Source organism: Molossus molossus, unplaced genomic scaffold (genome assembly GCF_014108415.1).
Source record: "Molossus molossus isolate mMolMol1 unplaced genomic scaffold, mMolMol1.p scaffold_m16_p_4, whole genome shotgun sequence".
Classification (NCBI taxonomy): domain Eukaryota; kingdom Metazoa; phylum Chordata; class Mammalia; order Chiroptera; family Molossidae; genus Molossus; species Molossus molossus.
The window spans coordinates 26,292,071-26,306,936 of NW_023425377.1; the positions used below are offsets into that span (position 1 = coordinate 26,292,071).

At 50.0% G+C, this 14,866-nt stretch overlaps 1 protein-coding gene across 2 annotated transcripts in view; it reads left to right on the top strand.

Moving 5' to 3' along the window:
• The window catches only part of PPP2R2B (protein phosphatase 2 regulatory subunit Bbeta), a 301,174-nt gene that overhangs the window by 259,064 nt on the left and 27,244 nt on the right, over window positions 1-14,866 (top strand). For both annotated transcript variants that reach the window (XM_036240945.1, XM_036240944.1), the window contains exon 6: window positions 2,013-2,177. In XM_036240945.1, coding sequence (XP_036096838.1) covers window positions 2,013-2,177 — 165 coding nt within the window. The remainder of the gene's footprint in view (window positions 1-2,012; window positions 2,178-14,866) is intronic.

Consider the following 14,866-nt stretch of genomic DNA (forward strand, 5'->3'; position numbering starts at 1 on the left):
GTCCCTGTTCTGGGGAAAGAGAAACCTGCTCATGGGCACAGCAGGGTCTGGAAGCTCTTTCTGGGGGGAGGTGAAATCTGACAACAGCTGAACTTCAACTTCTGCTTTCCGCACCCCATGTCGTGGCCAGGTCAGAGGTCAGGGCCTGGGGAGAACATCAGAGCTGCAGCTCAGCGCCTCGTTCTGGGGGGCACGGGCTCTCGCTCCCCAGGGTGTAGGGCCGACTGCAATGCCACATATAACTCTAGCAGCAGTTGAATTGAAAGGGAGTGTTTTATGAATCCGGGGAACCCAAGTAATACTTGCGTCTGGGTTTGGTGGGGGCGATTGTGGTGACATGTAATGTCAGTTCAGCCTCAAGTTAATTTTAGAAAGAACCCAACAGGAGTTGTAAGAGGAGACTGAAGGGGAGTGGTATGGCCAACTCCAAAGCCCTCATCCCAACAAACTGCACCCTGGAATGGTTGTAGCAGCAGCAGGGGTGATGTTGATAGAGGATGAACACTTTGTTGGTGTTGGTGTAACTAAAAATACCAGTGTATTTACTGTACCTCATCTAAACTCTAAGGAGAGGACTGTGCTACCAACCAGGAAAAGTGCAGAGAATCTCGTCCACCCATCTTGTAGGTGAGTCTGAAGTTACCGCTTGTCGATTCAGTACAGTGTTTTCCAAACCTGGATACAGAAACCCCTGGCACACACATCAATGGCTTAAGTTTCATTGTTACACATTTATTTTCATGTGCATTATAAAAAATGTAACTAGGCTCATTACACCCATGATTTTATGAACACTGAAGTACTGCTTAGACAAGGCTAAGCAAAGAAAAATGAGTCGATTTAAGTTGATCTGGAAAAAAAAAAATGTGATGTAAAAATGCACCCTGAGGATGTACAGGTGGACCGGCAATTACAGAGGCGGCTCCAAATGGGTCGAGTCCAGGGAAGGTGGAATCATTTCAGTCAGCTGCCCCGTACAGCAGCGTCCACGTCCGAGGCCTGTTCCTTTGCAGGGAGTTGCCGGGTCCTCGGACAGCACCTCGGCCCCAGCCAGGCGTCTCCCAACCTGCACCCAGGTCCTCTTGAGCTCTTGGTCAGGTATAAAGGGATCAGCCCCGACCCAGGCCTCATCCTTACCAGACACCTTGCTGAAGGCGTTTTCTGCCAAGTCACCTTCATACGTGAAAGGCCAAATGTTTCATTGCAGTGTACAGGATGTGGTCTTTAAAAATAGACGTATCATAATGCTTGATCAGAAAGGAAAACACTGAGAAAAATAAGAAACAGATGATAAACTCTAAGGGGTATATTCCACAGGAGGCTAAAATTGTCTCGCCATACCACTGGAGGGCTTTGTGCTGACCCTTGAACTCCCACACGAGCTCTAAAGCAAACCACACCTAACAGACTTGAGCCCCTGGATGTCTTCAAGAAGATCAATTTTGCATAATTACTAACGAACGCAAATTCGGCACCTGGGATAAAATCCTACAGCTGTCATTTCGTAGCCATGTGACTGGAGGCAAGTGACTTTGCATAACTCAGAGCCTTCGTTTCCACCCGCTGGAAAATGGGGATGAGAAACATGATGATTATAGAGCTGTTATAAGGATTAAATGAGATAAAGTACCTGATGGGCTTTGCACAGTGATTGACCTATATTTCAGTGCTCAATAAAGGGTAGCAGCTATTATTATTATTATCATCATCATCAACCTATTAAAGAAGAGCTCAGAGATTTCATGGAACAGGATTTACAGTCTGTCGGAAATATTATTTATCAGCCCAGGAATCTGGGTAAAGATGCCAATACATTGAATTATTTAGTGGGAATGGGGTGTGTTTTGTAACCACCGCTGTAAAATAAGAAATGAAAGTCGATGCAACTTGGCACTTGCCTGTTTGCTCAGAGTTTTGATGAGGCTCCACCATGTATTATCAGTGTTAACATGTGACCTACCACCCCTGAGTTTCTGCCCCGCTCCCGTCTGCTCCTTGACTCTCTGTGCCAGACATTGTGGACATCAAGCCGGCCAACATGGAGGAGCTCACGGAGGTGATCACGGCAGCCGAGTTCCACCCCCATCACTGCAACACCTTCGTGTACAGCAGCAGCAAAGGGACAATCCGGCTGTGCGACATGCGGGCGTCGGCCCTGTGTGACAGGCACACCAAATGTGAGTAGAAGCAGCCCAGAGCTGCCTGGGGGGGGGGGGGGGGAGCACTGGTCCCTGACCTGCAGGAGGAGGGGGCAGAGCCCGGAGGTTTCCATCCCCTTTCCTGCTCTGGACACACTGGGAGCAAGGAAACTACAAGTGTCTGCTTGACTCAGGAGTCAGCTCCGCGTTGGGTACGTCAGTGAAGATGAAACCTCACGTCAGGTCCACAGACAGCAGCTGGGGTCTGCGGAGTACAGAGATGAGTAAGACAGGAGCCCTGTCACATAGCATGATGACATGATCTGAATTAGGTTTTCAGATCAGTCTTGCCCTGGCTGGTTTGTCTCAGTGGTTAGAGCGTCGGCCTGTGGACCAGAGTCGCGGGTTTGATTCCAGTTAAGGGCACGTACCTCGGTTGCAGTTGGTCCCCGGGGCTGGTCAGGGTTGTGCGGGAGGCAGCCACTCGATGTGTCCCTCTCATCGATATTTCTCCCCCCCCCCCTCTATCTGAAGATAAATGGAAGAATATCCTCTGGTGAGGATTAAAAAAAAACAAAACCAAAGATCAGTCTTGCTACTGTGGGGAGAAGGAACCTGAGGGGGGAAGGGGAGACCAGTGGGGTTGTTGCGCTGTCCAGGCAGGAGATGAGCGTGGCCTGGACGAAGGTGGTGGTGAGAGTGGGCAGGGGAAGGGTTCGGGTACACCTTGGCCAGAGAGCAACAGGACCCACTGGCCTGTGCGGGAGGCCGAGACTGCACAAGGAATCAAGAATGGCATCTGGGGATGGTGACTAAGGTAATCACACTGTGTTGTATATTTGCAAGTTGCTAAGAGAGTCGATCTTCAGTGTTTTCATCACAAGAAAAAATGCGTAACTGTGTGATGATAGATGTTAACGAGACTTACTGTGATTATTTCGCATTATATACATATATCAAATTATGGTGTATACCCGAAACTAATATAATGTTATAAGTCAATTACATCTCAATATTTTCTAAGAAGAATAGTAGCTGGGGGAGGGGTTCGTGGCTTCTTGGCGAGGTTGTGGCTTTGGGAACTGGCATTCTGGAAGTCCAATGGTTCTGATGAGCCCCAGGAAAACGTCTCAGAGAGGGGGAGAGGTAAAGGGCAGCCAGAGTCACTGGCCCTCTGGTCACATGGGAGTTTGCAGGCCATGGACAGAGCAAAGCAGCTCCAAACCAGTGGGAGCTCAGGGTCTGGAGGCCAGAGGCGGAGACCAGACCAATGTCAGCAGATGACGCAGATGTCAGATGGCACTCACGGGGAGTGCTGTGGTCAACAGGCCGGGCTGGAGCCAGCAGGAAGGCTTTCTAGAAAACACCAGAGCGCAGGTGCCTGGGAGGCTGTGGTCATCCATGGCCAGTGTTGGGCTCCTCCTATGCAGCTGCCAAGATGTTTGGGAGCCACCAGAGCTGTTTGTCCTGCCAGAACATTTTGCAAGGTGCCGTTCGGCCGCAGCAGTTTGCAGAGGAGAGCCAGAGAGGAAGACCTTCATCTCCCAAGGACCCCGTTTTGAGTTTCAGTTCCCATGTGACAGGAACGATAGGTGACTGGCTAAGAGAGGGGTGCATTTCTGGGTCTTTTTTATTTTTCTGGGTTGCTCACTTGCTGGGAGAGTATCGCACGGGACAGCTGGTATGTAGAGTGCAGTGGTGTGTAGGTTGTGTGGGTTCTAGACTCCCACAGAACCAAGTCAAAGCCAGGCTTCACCTCTGATTAGCTGTATGACTTTGTCCAACTTTCCTTAACCTTTCTGAGTCTCTGTTTTCTCATACATAAAATGGGTAAACTAATAACATCTACCTCATGGGTTTGTCATGGGGCTTCAGGGAGATAACAATTAAGAATTGTTAATGAGATGTTTGGTTTGTTTGTTTTTATCCTAAGTCTTCAAAACATGTTTTCAATTCAGATTATCTACACTTCAAGGGTTGGACAGTGCAGATTTAAGACATTTTCATCATTGCAGAAAGTTCTGTTGGAGAGTGTGGCTCTTGAGGGCATGGACTTATTCTATTTTGTTCACAGCTGTTTCCCCAGTGCCTGGCCCATGATAGATGCTTAATAAATATTTGCTGATGTGTGTGCTGGTATTTGAGCAGTATTTACTTATAAGCCAACAGGGGGGAAAGTGTTCAAGACAGCGGGGTCAGCATGTGCAAAGGTACTGAGGCACACAAGATCATACTGTTTTGGGAAGTGCAGGGTCACTGATATGGCTGGTTATATAGGACATGACTTAGAGAAGGAAGAGAATTGAAACTCAGGCGGAATGCAGGAGCCTGGTTATAATGGCCATGATAAAGAACTTGAGTTTTTTCTCAAAGTCAGTGAACAGCTATTAAAGTAACAGGGGAGTAAGATGATCAGAATTTGTTTTTAGACAAGGTTCTTAGAGTAAAGACAGAGGAATGGAGGCTGGGTTCTGACTGGGAGCTTGGTAACAAATTAGGAGGACACTCTAATGTACCCAGGATTTCTTAAGAGCAGCACTGTTGAATTTGGGGCACACAGTCCCTGGGGGGAGGAGGCTGTTCTTGTAGGATGGTTAGCAGCATCCCTGGCCTCTACCCATTAGATGCCAATAACCCCTCCTAGTTGTGACAACCAAAAATGTCATTACATTGAGAAATATCCCTGGGGGGTGGGAAAGGGGATGGCTCCTGGTTGAGAACCACAGATCTGGGTTACAGTTATTGTCAGTCCTTCAGCATGATTTTCTTGTCTCTGTGATATGCCCTATTACTATTAAGACCTCTGAGGGGTACAACGGAAAGGTAAGCCATCTCCTGTACTCCAGAACTTAAAATGTGGCTGATGAGCTCAGAGGTACCCAGGGAACAGTCCAGAAACAGCGTATCAGGCAGTGCATGTGTTCATACCCCAGTGAGTGGTGGAAGCGACTAGGGGCTGGGTGTTCGGAGGAGGGCGGGCCCTGGGCATAGACTTCACAGGGATGGCGGAGGCTGAGTAGTTAAAGCACAGGTAGTATTCAGTTAGGTGGGAAACTGAGAGAGAGAAGGGAGTCTCCAGTGGCACCTACAGAATGCACTGAAGTTAAGACGTTACATGGAACCTTTAGAGTCTTAGTAAGAACTCGCAGGCTTCAGTGAAAGGAGAATATTGAGGAAATAAGGTCAGATGGTTCATATCGGGTTGGTCCTTGAAGATCAAGGTCAAAAGTGTATGCCTTCATCTCTTCATTCATTCATTCATTCATTCCTTCCTTCCTTCCTTCAGCGCCTAGTCTATACCCAGAGTCTGACTCCTATGGTAGCCGGTCCTTCTTAAATTTTTCCACCAACAACAGCACTCCTGAGGCCAGGCTTGAGCCTTGCTGCCATGGAGGAAGGACAGCCAGAGGCAATCCAACCTCTCTGAGGTGCTCTGGGTGGCCTGGCCTGTCAGCAAAGACAAAACAGCTTGTGTCTGGCAAAGGCCAGAGACCCTGGGGGAAGTGCTGCCTGCAACTGATTTTCTTTGAAGTCTTATTTTTCTATCTTAAAATTTCACCTGAATTCTGTATTTTAGTCCTATAAAATGTCTACTTTCCATTTAAATTAATAAGTATGTTTCGACCCATCCCAAATTTCAAGCAAAATTGATGTTCCAAAAGACGCAGCATTTATCCTGTGGCCTCCCATACCACTTTGTGCACCCCATGTCCTCCTTCTCCCTGACCTTCAAGGATACATCCATGTGCCCCAGTTCCTAGTCTGTGGAGAGCAATTTGAGATCATTTGGCTGGAGAACAGAGGTATAGAATTCCTGCTTTATGGAAGATTAACGCAGTGAGGGTGGGAAGAAACAGGAGAATTAGAAGGTAATAAATGAACATTTAAACCTAGATAAGGACGGTAGCTATAGAAATTGAAAGGAAGGGAAGGGGAAATAGAGCCTTTTCTTTTCAGATAACTATGGGTGATGTGACATTAGAGACTGGCATTCACCACCCATGGATATTAGTTCATGTTCGGTGTCCAGCCCCTCTGGACTAGACACCCTCTGAAGAACTGAATCTGGTTTTGCTCATATCGTGTTACCAAGACCTGACCCTAGGTAGGTGCTCAGTAAATTTTTATTCAATAAATACATTTATGCCTGAGGGTCAACATAAAAGGCATGTGGAATGGGGACTCAGCAGAAGCCCTACTGGAGGAGAGTGAAAGGTTGGGGTTCGGTTTGGAACATGCCGTGTGAGAGGCGACATGAGCTGACTGAGGAGGGAGGGCCTCTCTGGTGAGCAAAAGTCGAACCAGGCTTGGAGGGCCACCAACCCAAGGTGGATGCAGAGATAGCATGAGAAGCCCTGGTGCCCACAGCCACCAGCCTGGCCTTCGGGGTCAGACCCACGCCAGTGCCGGGTGTTGAGGAATACGCTGGCTGGGAGGCTTGCTGAACCCTCAGCTTAGGACAAGTCCTGAGAAACTTCCAGAACTATATGGTTTAGAGTAGAAGCTTTGGAATCAGAACTCAGTGGTGATACTCAGTGGCCTCAGGCAAGTTATTTAATCCCTCTGAGCCCCAAATTCCTCATTTGAAAGTGGAAATAATAAAGACAGCCTCAGAGGGCTGGCTGTTCACAGAAGTAACTGTCATCATATGGTGAGCGCCTGGCACTTGCGGGTCACAGGTGTCAGTCAAGGACAGCCGTTGTTATCACCGCGATTCCTCCTGAATGCCCTCTGTGTCGAGCCTGCAGCCATCGGGTGCTTGAAACGCCAACCCTATGCCCAGGTATACGAAGCTCCATTGTTTATTTATTTAATTAGTATTTGATGAGCACGTTCTATATGTCAGGTACTGTACCAGACTCTGGGGATGCAAAGGTGAGCAAAACCAGTCTGCGTGAGTGAGGGTTCTCCAGAGAAACAGAACCGACAGGAGATACAAATCTCATGGACATATACATAAATGCGTGTATATATGTGTGTGTGCATAGGAGCGAGATGTATTATAAGTATTTGCTTCACGTCATTCTGGAGGCTGACGAGTCCCACCATCTGCAGTGGGACCGCAGGAGACCCAGGAAAGCCAGTGGTCCAGTCCCAGTCTCAGTCTGAAAGCTGATGATGTAGTTCTCGTCCAAAGGCCAACAGCCTCGTTACCCAGGAAGAGCCAATACTTTAGTTCAAATGCAAAGGCAGGAAAAAAAACATTGATGTCCCAGCTCGGAGGAGCCAGACAGAGTTATTCCCTCTCATCTGGGGTCGGAGGGTGGCTTTCTGTTCTATTTGAACCTTCAACTGATTGGGGAAAGCCCACCCACATTAGGGAGGGCAATCTGCTCTACTCTGTCTCTTAATTTAAACATTCAATTTATCTAAAAACACCCTCAATGAAGCACCCAGGATAAGGTTTGACCAAATATCTGGACATACCATGGCCCAGTCAGGTTGAAGACTAGAATCAGCCATCACAGTGCCTAAGGAGGAATGACACATTCATTACAAAAGGAATAATTGGTATGAAAGAGAAGCGCGTGGTGCTATGAGGGAATGTGGCAAGGACTTGGTAACCCAAGGCAGTGACCACTGACTGTGCCCTAAAGGCTGAGAGCAGGAAAGGGTCACGGTGCCTACAGAAGGGGGAGACCTGCCAAGCTGCACACCCAGAAACCCCAGAAGCTGCTCCTGCCTCCAGCCTGGGTCCCACACAACCCTACGCCCTGGGACCGTCCCCAGCGAGACCCAGGAGCTCACTAGCAGCCTGCAGGCCTCTTCCTCAGCCCTGCCTCCCCTCGCCCATCCCAACACCAGCTCCGAATACAGCCGTCAGCCTCTTAATCTAATTAAGAAGCGCCTGAAATTCCTTTTCCTGCCTCGTCCGAAGTGCCGACCTCCATCAGGGCACATCTCCCTTTGTTCGGCTGCCCGCTCCTGCCAGCGGGGAGACAAGTTCCATCCGACCTCTCGCCTGACATTTCATATTGATGTTCCCCGTCCTCCTCCGACGCCAGCCTTCAGCCAACCACGGTTCAGCCAAGGCGTGCGATGGAACTGAGACAGTTCGTCAGAGTTCAGAAATGAAAAGCAACACTGGCTCTCGGAGATGAGCTCCGAGAGGGAGGGTATTTAATAACCGTCGGCATTTAATCAAAATGCCGAGGCGATCCATGTTATCAGAGCCGCATATATTAATTTCCATATGTCCCTCACTCTGCATACTCGGCAGGGGGTAGAAGGGATGATTTTCTCGCTCGTGTCTCTCTTTTTGTTGTTGTTTTTTCCTGCGCTTCTGGCAGTAGTGACGGGAGGGTTTGCAGTTTGCGATTCTAATGCCTAAAACAACAGGGTGCTGGAGGCAGCGGGAGCTGGCTGGTCTGGACGTGCTTTTGCTTTCAGTGCGTGAGTATTGGGCGTGGAGAGAGGACACCGGCCAGGTGTGATGAATAGAGATGCAGTCTGAACACCCTTCCAGGGTCCTGCTTGAATCTGATCCCTATCCCTCTCTAAGCTCTGGCCACGCAGGCCTACTTCCTGCATCTCCAACACATCCAGGCCTTTCCTGCCCCAGGGTCTTTGCATGGGCTTTTGCTCTGCCTGGAATGCTCTCCCACCATGCCCCTACTTGTCTGGACTGTGCTCACTTTTTAGGTCTCTGGGAAAATGTCACCTCCTCAGAGAGGACTTCTCTGTTCACCCCATCTGCACCCTATTTCTATCTTATCACCAAATTTGACTTATTTTTTTTTCATAGCACTGATCTCTAGATGCTTGTCTTCCTCTTTCTCCTCTGCTAGAATGTCATCTGAAGGAGAGCAGAGACCTTACTAAGCACTGAATTACCGATACTCCGCATAGTGCCCAGCATGCAGTGCTGTTCACTGAGCATCGGTGGTAGGAAGGCAGGCAGGTGGGAACGGACGGACAGAAGACGGTGTGTTTGTTTGCGAGAGCTGCTGTAACAAACTGGGTGCCTCAAACACCAAAGCCTGATTGTCTCCCTGCTCTGGAGGCGAGAAGTCTGGGATCAGCAGGTTGTCATTCTCAGGGCTGTGAAGGCGGATCCCTCCGCGGCCTCGCTCCTCGGCATGCCGACGCCTGTCCTTGTCTTCGCGTCATTTCCCTCTGCGCACGTCCACGTGTAAAACTCCCCTGCTGATGGCACCAGGCGTATCGCACGAGGGCCACCCATTTTCATTTGACTACCTCTTTAAAGACCCTATCTTCATAGATGGTGACATTCTGAGGTATTAGGGGTCAGGGCTTCAACATGTGAATTTGGGGGAGTGAGGGGACACAGTTTAGCCCCTAATAGAAGACATGAAAATGATCCAGAGCACAGACCCCGGAGCTGACAGCTCCTCGCGGCGTGGACCACAGGCTCGCTCACCACAGGCCGCCTGGGCAAGGTGCCATGCTGATCCGTTCCTCCAGGTGGCAGGGGTGAGAAGTGATCGTGGGCACAGGGCTGCCCAGCCCCGACCCTCAGTGCTGGTGTCTCCCATCGAAGGTGGTGGGGAACCAGAGGGCTGGGGTGACAGAAACCTGTACCCTGAGTCTCTCCAGGCCCCCGTGGTTGTCTGTGTTTTACAGTGACGATGCCCGGATACTTTCCTGTGGTGAGGGAATACTTTTATCTCAACAAAGGGGATGGGAATTGGCTTTCGAGGCTCTGAGGGACGGAGGAACCTGTTTCCTATGCAAAACCCACTCTTAAGGGAACGGCATCCCCGAGGAGGACAGTGTGTTAACAGCGTAACAGCAGCAGGGGAACTGCTCGTGGGAGTGGGCACAGGGAAGCGGTGCTGTGACGGGCCCTGGAGGTTGAACTCGCGACGACCTGTGGACACAGCTCAGGATGGAGCAAGCAGGGACCTGCATGGGATCAGCGTTAAAGCAGGACACGCTACAAACCCACCGCGACCACAGCAATGGAGGGACGGGTGGCGTAGACAGACTGGCAGCGACTAGGTGAACGGGGTGATGTCCGGGCCGCAAAAGAAGGGCACCTCTCCTGTCTTCCAGAGTCCCTCCCGGGCTGTCGTTTCGCTTCTGTCATCGGGACAGTGTTGGTGGGGAACAGGGTAGAAATATGCCACTCCCTCCACACACACACCCTTGGCAGCCCCTATCTTAGGTTCTTGGGCGAGCACCAGGGGTGGCGCCCAGCCTGATGCGCGCTGTCTTAGTCCGTTTGGGCTGCTGTAATTGAGCCGCTTAAGTGACAAACATTTATTTCTCGCGGCTCTGGAGGCTGGGAAGGCCACGGTGCCGGCAAACTCGGCGTCTGGGAGGACCAGCTTCCCGGTGGTTTTGTTTTTCAGTTTGAGCCCAGTTAGCCACGAGGAGCCCTTCTTCGTGGGTGTCTTCTTTCGCAGGGTTCACACTTGGTTGTATCTAACTCTGTCATAACTTGGCAGACCTGCCTGACTCCATCCTGTTGAGAGGGCGTGGCTTGTGCTGAGGCCTTGCAGGAAATCCAGCTGGCCAGGGAGAGTCTCGAAGGCCGGGGTGAGGAGCCGGGTTCCTCTCCGCAGCACCCAGCCCCGTGCATGGGCTCTGCCAGAAGTCTGCAGCCTACAGTCATTCTACTCCAGCAGCAAGGCCCTTCTGCACCAGCAAATCTGCGGCTCAAAATGTGGCCATAGAAATGCCCCTGTTCGGATGAAACCAAGGTGGGCTGCCTGTCCAGGGCTAGTCGGCGTCAACCCTAAGATACACTTAAATCTGCCTGTCCCGGGCCTGGTGTGAAGATAACCTGACTTTTTCATGCTGTGGGGGGAAGGTATAAGCACTCTAGGCCCTAAATTGTGAGATGTTTTAGTAAATAGTGTGGTCATTGGCAGAACAACCTGAGTTCCCATGCTAATGGGGCCAAGTTTGATCCAATTCAGAAATTCCAAAAAGTATGTGTAGTAGAGGGAAATGGATTTCTTTTTTAAGCCTTCTATCTCTCATTTAAGTCTCACAACAACCCATGAAGACTGATCTTAGTAACTCCAATTTCCAGATGAGACACAGAGAGGTAAAGAAACTTACCTCCAATCACAGTGCTGGAGCCAAGATTTGAACCCAGGTCTATCCGCTAGGAAGAGCAGAATTCCTTCTCATCCTCTGGGTCTTTGGCAGCCAGAGAAAGAGCATGGTGTTTTTCTTTCTTTCTTTTTTTTTTTTAATCACCTGAGGACTTTTTTCTATTTTTTGTTCAGACAGAGTGGGAGGGAGAGAGCGAGAGAGAGAAACATTGACGTGAAAGGGACACATCGAGTGGCTGCCACCTGCACAGCCCAACCAGGGCCGGGGACAAACTGCAACCAAGAAACGCGCCCTTAGTGGGAACCAAACCTGGGTCTCTCTGGACCACAGGCTGATGCTCTAACCGCTGAGCCAAACTGGCCAGGGCAGCATGATGTTTTTCTAACATCCAGAAGGACAATTGCTGGGGCTCTATTTTATACCGTTCCCCTTGGCTAGATCCCATGGCCCACGGTTTTCAATTGCAGGACTAACCCTGCCCTTGGACAGAACTCATGAAATCCACTGTCTTATTCTTCCCCTTCATCTACAAACTTATCTGCTGTGTCCTGATTCCACGGGCCGCGAGATCCCTTGATAAACCTGCGGCTCATTCACCCAGCTCTCTGATGGAATGTGTCCAAGGACATCCGCTGAGATGGCAGCTGCGGTGAATCTTAAAACCTCCGAGGTTTGGCACAGCTTCCAAAAGGGGTTCAGCCTGGATCAGGGGCATAATTAACAGTGTTGATTGCAGGGGAGCTTGGTTCGGTTAAAAAGACAAGGCCCTTTATGAAAATGCTTTGGTTGATGACAGGCTTATAAACACACCCAGACACCCCCACCCCGACCGCCTCCTCCTGGAGAAAAGCCAAAGCTGAGACTTGTTGCGAGGAGCAGAATTCAGAGCCGCTGCCTCTCCCAGGCCAGTGTCTGCCCCGCTCAGGCTCAGCAGCAGTTCACAACAGGGCCGGCACGGCCCGAGCCACGGAGTGAAAACAGAATTCCTCCACCCTCATTTCCATTTTTGATTAATTTAACCAGTTCTGTCAATTAGTCATCCTGGAGACTCCAGTTGAGTGGATTTTCCAAGAACTGGAAAGCACATTAATTTTGGAAACGAGCGTCATTCATTAGCAGTTGACAGCTCCCCAGGTCCTGCCCCCTCCCCACTAGGGATCTTGGATGAGAGAAGGCTGTGGAGGCCGAAACTGGCTCAGGCACGTGGCTGCTGCCCCCAGACACACACAGACAGGAAAGGGGGGCCATGAGGTTATAGGTGTCCCCGGCTGCTCTGGGCTTGGGATGTGTCCAGGCTAACTTGCCCATCATTATCGTCATAGCTATCGCTGGCAAAGCAGTTACGGGTACTGGGTGAGCATCCTGAATTTAAGGTTCAAGAGAACGCCAATCAAGGAAATACCTGGAAGGAATCTTCCCCAGGGAGGGACATTGGCCTGCCAGAGCCGAGAGAGGGCTCTGTCCAGGGCAGGATAGGCCTTCCCACCAGAGGCCACCTCAGAAAGTCCACCTCTTCTTCTTCGCATCGGGCTCCTACTGTAACGAATGACTGCCAACTCAGTGACCAAAAGCAACACAAATGTGCCATCTTCTAGTTCTGCAGTCAGAAGTCCGACGTGGGTCTCGGTGGCTACAATCACGATGTTGGCAGAGCCGTGTTCCTTCTGGAGGCTCGGAAAGAGTCGGTCTCTGCCTCTTCCAGCTTCTAGAGGTTGCACACAGCCCTGGGCTGAGGGCCCCTTCCTCCATCCGAAAGCCAGTGACAGTGGGACAAGTCCTGCTCACATTGCATCTCTCTCTCTCCTCCTCCACCTCCCTCTCCCCTTCTTGGAACCTACATGATCACACTGTGCCCACCCACATAATTCAGACTAATCTTTTTTTTTTTTTTCTGTATTGAGTTTAGTGAGAGAGGAAGCAAGAGGGAGAGAGATTTAGAAACATCGATTGGCCGCCTTCTGCATGCCCCGCACTGGGGATCGGGCCCACAACCTGCGCATGTGCCCTGACCTGGAATCAAACCGGCGACCTCTTGGCGCATGAGTTGACACTCATCCACTGAGCCACAGGGGCTAGGCATAGACCAATCTTTTTTTAAGGTCAGCTGATTAGCAGCTTTTATTTCATCTACAATCTTAATTCCCTTTTGCCATGAAAGGTAACATGTTCACAGGTCGCGGACATTAGGACTCAGACACCCTTGAGTCATTATTCTGCCTACCATACTCTTCATGTATCACCAACTAAGTGCCCTCCATCAGAGCACCTTATATTATTGGCTGAAATGATCTGCTTCCATATCTGTCTCTCCTGCCGAATGGTTCTTCCATTGTGGCTACAGCTCTTTAATTTCCCCTTCCACACTTACCTTAGTGAGGGTGCTAAAAAAATGCACATAGAGCAGCAATGGGCATGCAGTCTGACAAATGTGCGTCTGGTAGTTCTCTTTACACAGTGAAAGGCTCCCACTGAAGAATGAGTGACCCCATCCTTTGGCTCATTTCTAGCTTTGGGGATGCCCTGGCATTTGTAGGCCAAGTGAAGAGAACAGGAGCCTATGAGAGGATGGTAAGCAACCTACTATTCAAGTATTTAACAGACGTTTATTGTTGCAACCATGTGCCCAGCGCTGTTATAGACACTAAGACGATGGTACCTCCTGCCCCCTCACAGCACTCTCGCCAAGTAGGTGGATACAGACATCAAACGCATGGGCGAATACGATGAAGTGAGATTTGGTGGAAAGTGTTTCTGGAGAAGCAGCAGCAGCCAATGCAGAGGCGCTGGGTCTGGACTGTGCTGGGCAGGTCGGGGGCAGAAGGAAAACCAACTTGAGTGTCTATAGTGTCAGGAGGAGAAGCAGCTGGAGGGACATAGGAGGACTCCACACTCAGGACAGTCACCTTGCATGATCCCAGGGCCCCATTCCCATTGTGTACTGTGCAGACTTGGGAGCTGGCAACATGGTCACCTGTGGGCCAAGGTAAGGAAGTCAGTACTTAGGAAGGGAAAGTCTAAGAGGGTTTTGTGTAAAGGGGTAACGTGATTAAATTTGTAAATATATCACTGATTATGTACAGAATGAAACATCAGGAGCAGGAGTGCATGCTGGGAGAAGTCAGAAGGTTGACAGAATGGTCCAGGCCAGAGATGATAGTGGCTTAGACTAAGATTGGGCCAGTTGGGCAATACTTTGAGTGTCAAGTTGACAGGACTTGTTTAAACACCAGCTATGGACAGTGAGGTCAGGGAAGGAAGCCAGGAAGACTCCCAGCTTTCTGCCCTGAGCACATGCCTAAGATGAAGGGCACTGAATGAGCTGGCAAAGACGGGGCGGGGGGGGCAGTTTGGAGAGGAAACTCACAAAGTCTGTGGACTCGAAGACTCGTGTTTTTTGTTTTTGTTTTTTTAATTGATTTTAGAGAGAGAGGAAGGGAGAGGGAGAGAGAGATAGAAACATCGATGAGAGAGAACATCGATTGGCCGCCTCCTGCATGCCCCCCACTAGAGATCAGGCCCACAACCTGGGCATGTGCCCTGACTGGAAATTGAACTGGCGACCTCTTGGTGCATGGGTCGGTGCTTAACCACTGAGCAACACCAGCCAAAATGTTTTTTTTGTTGTTGTTGTTTTTAAGCATAAAATGATTAAATGAATACCTTTTGCTGTTTAGCATGTTACCATTTACAGAGGCCCTTCT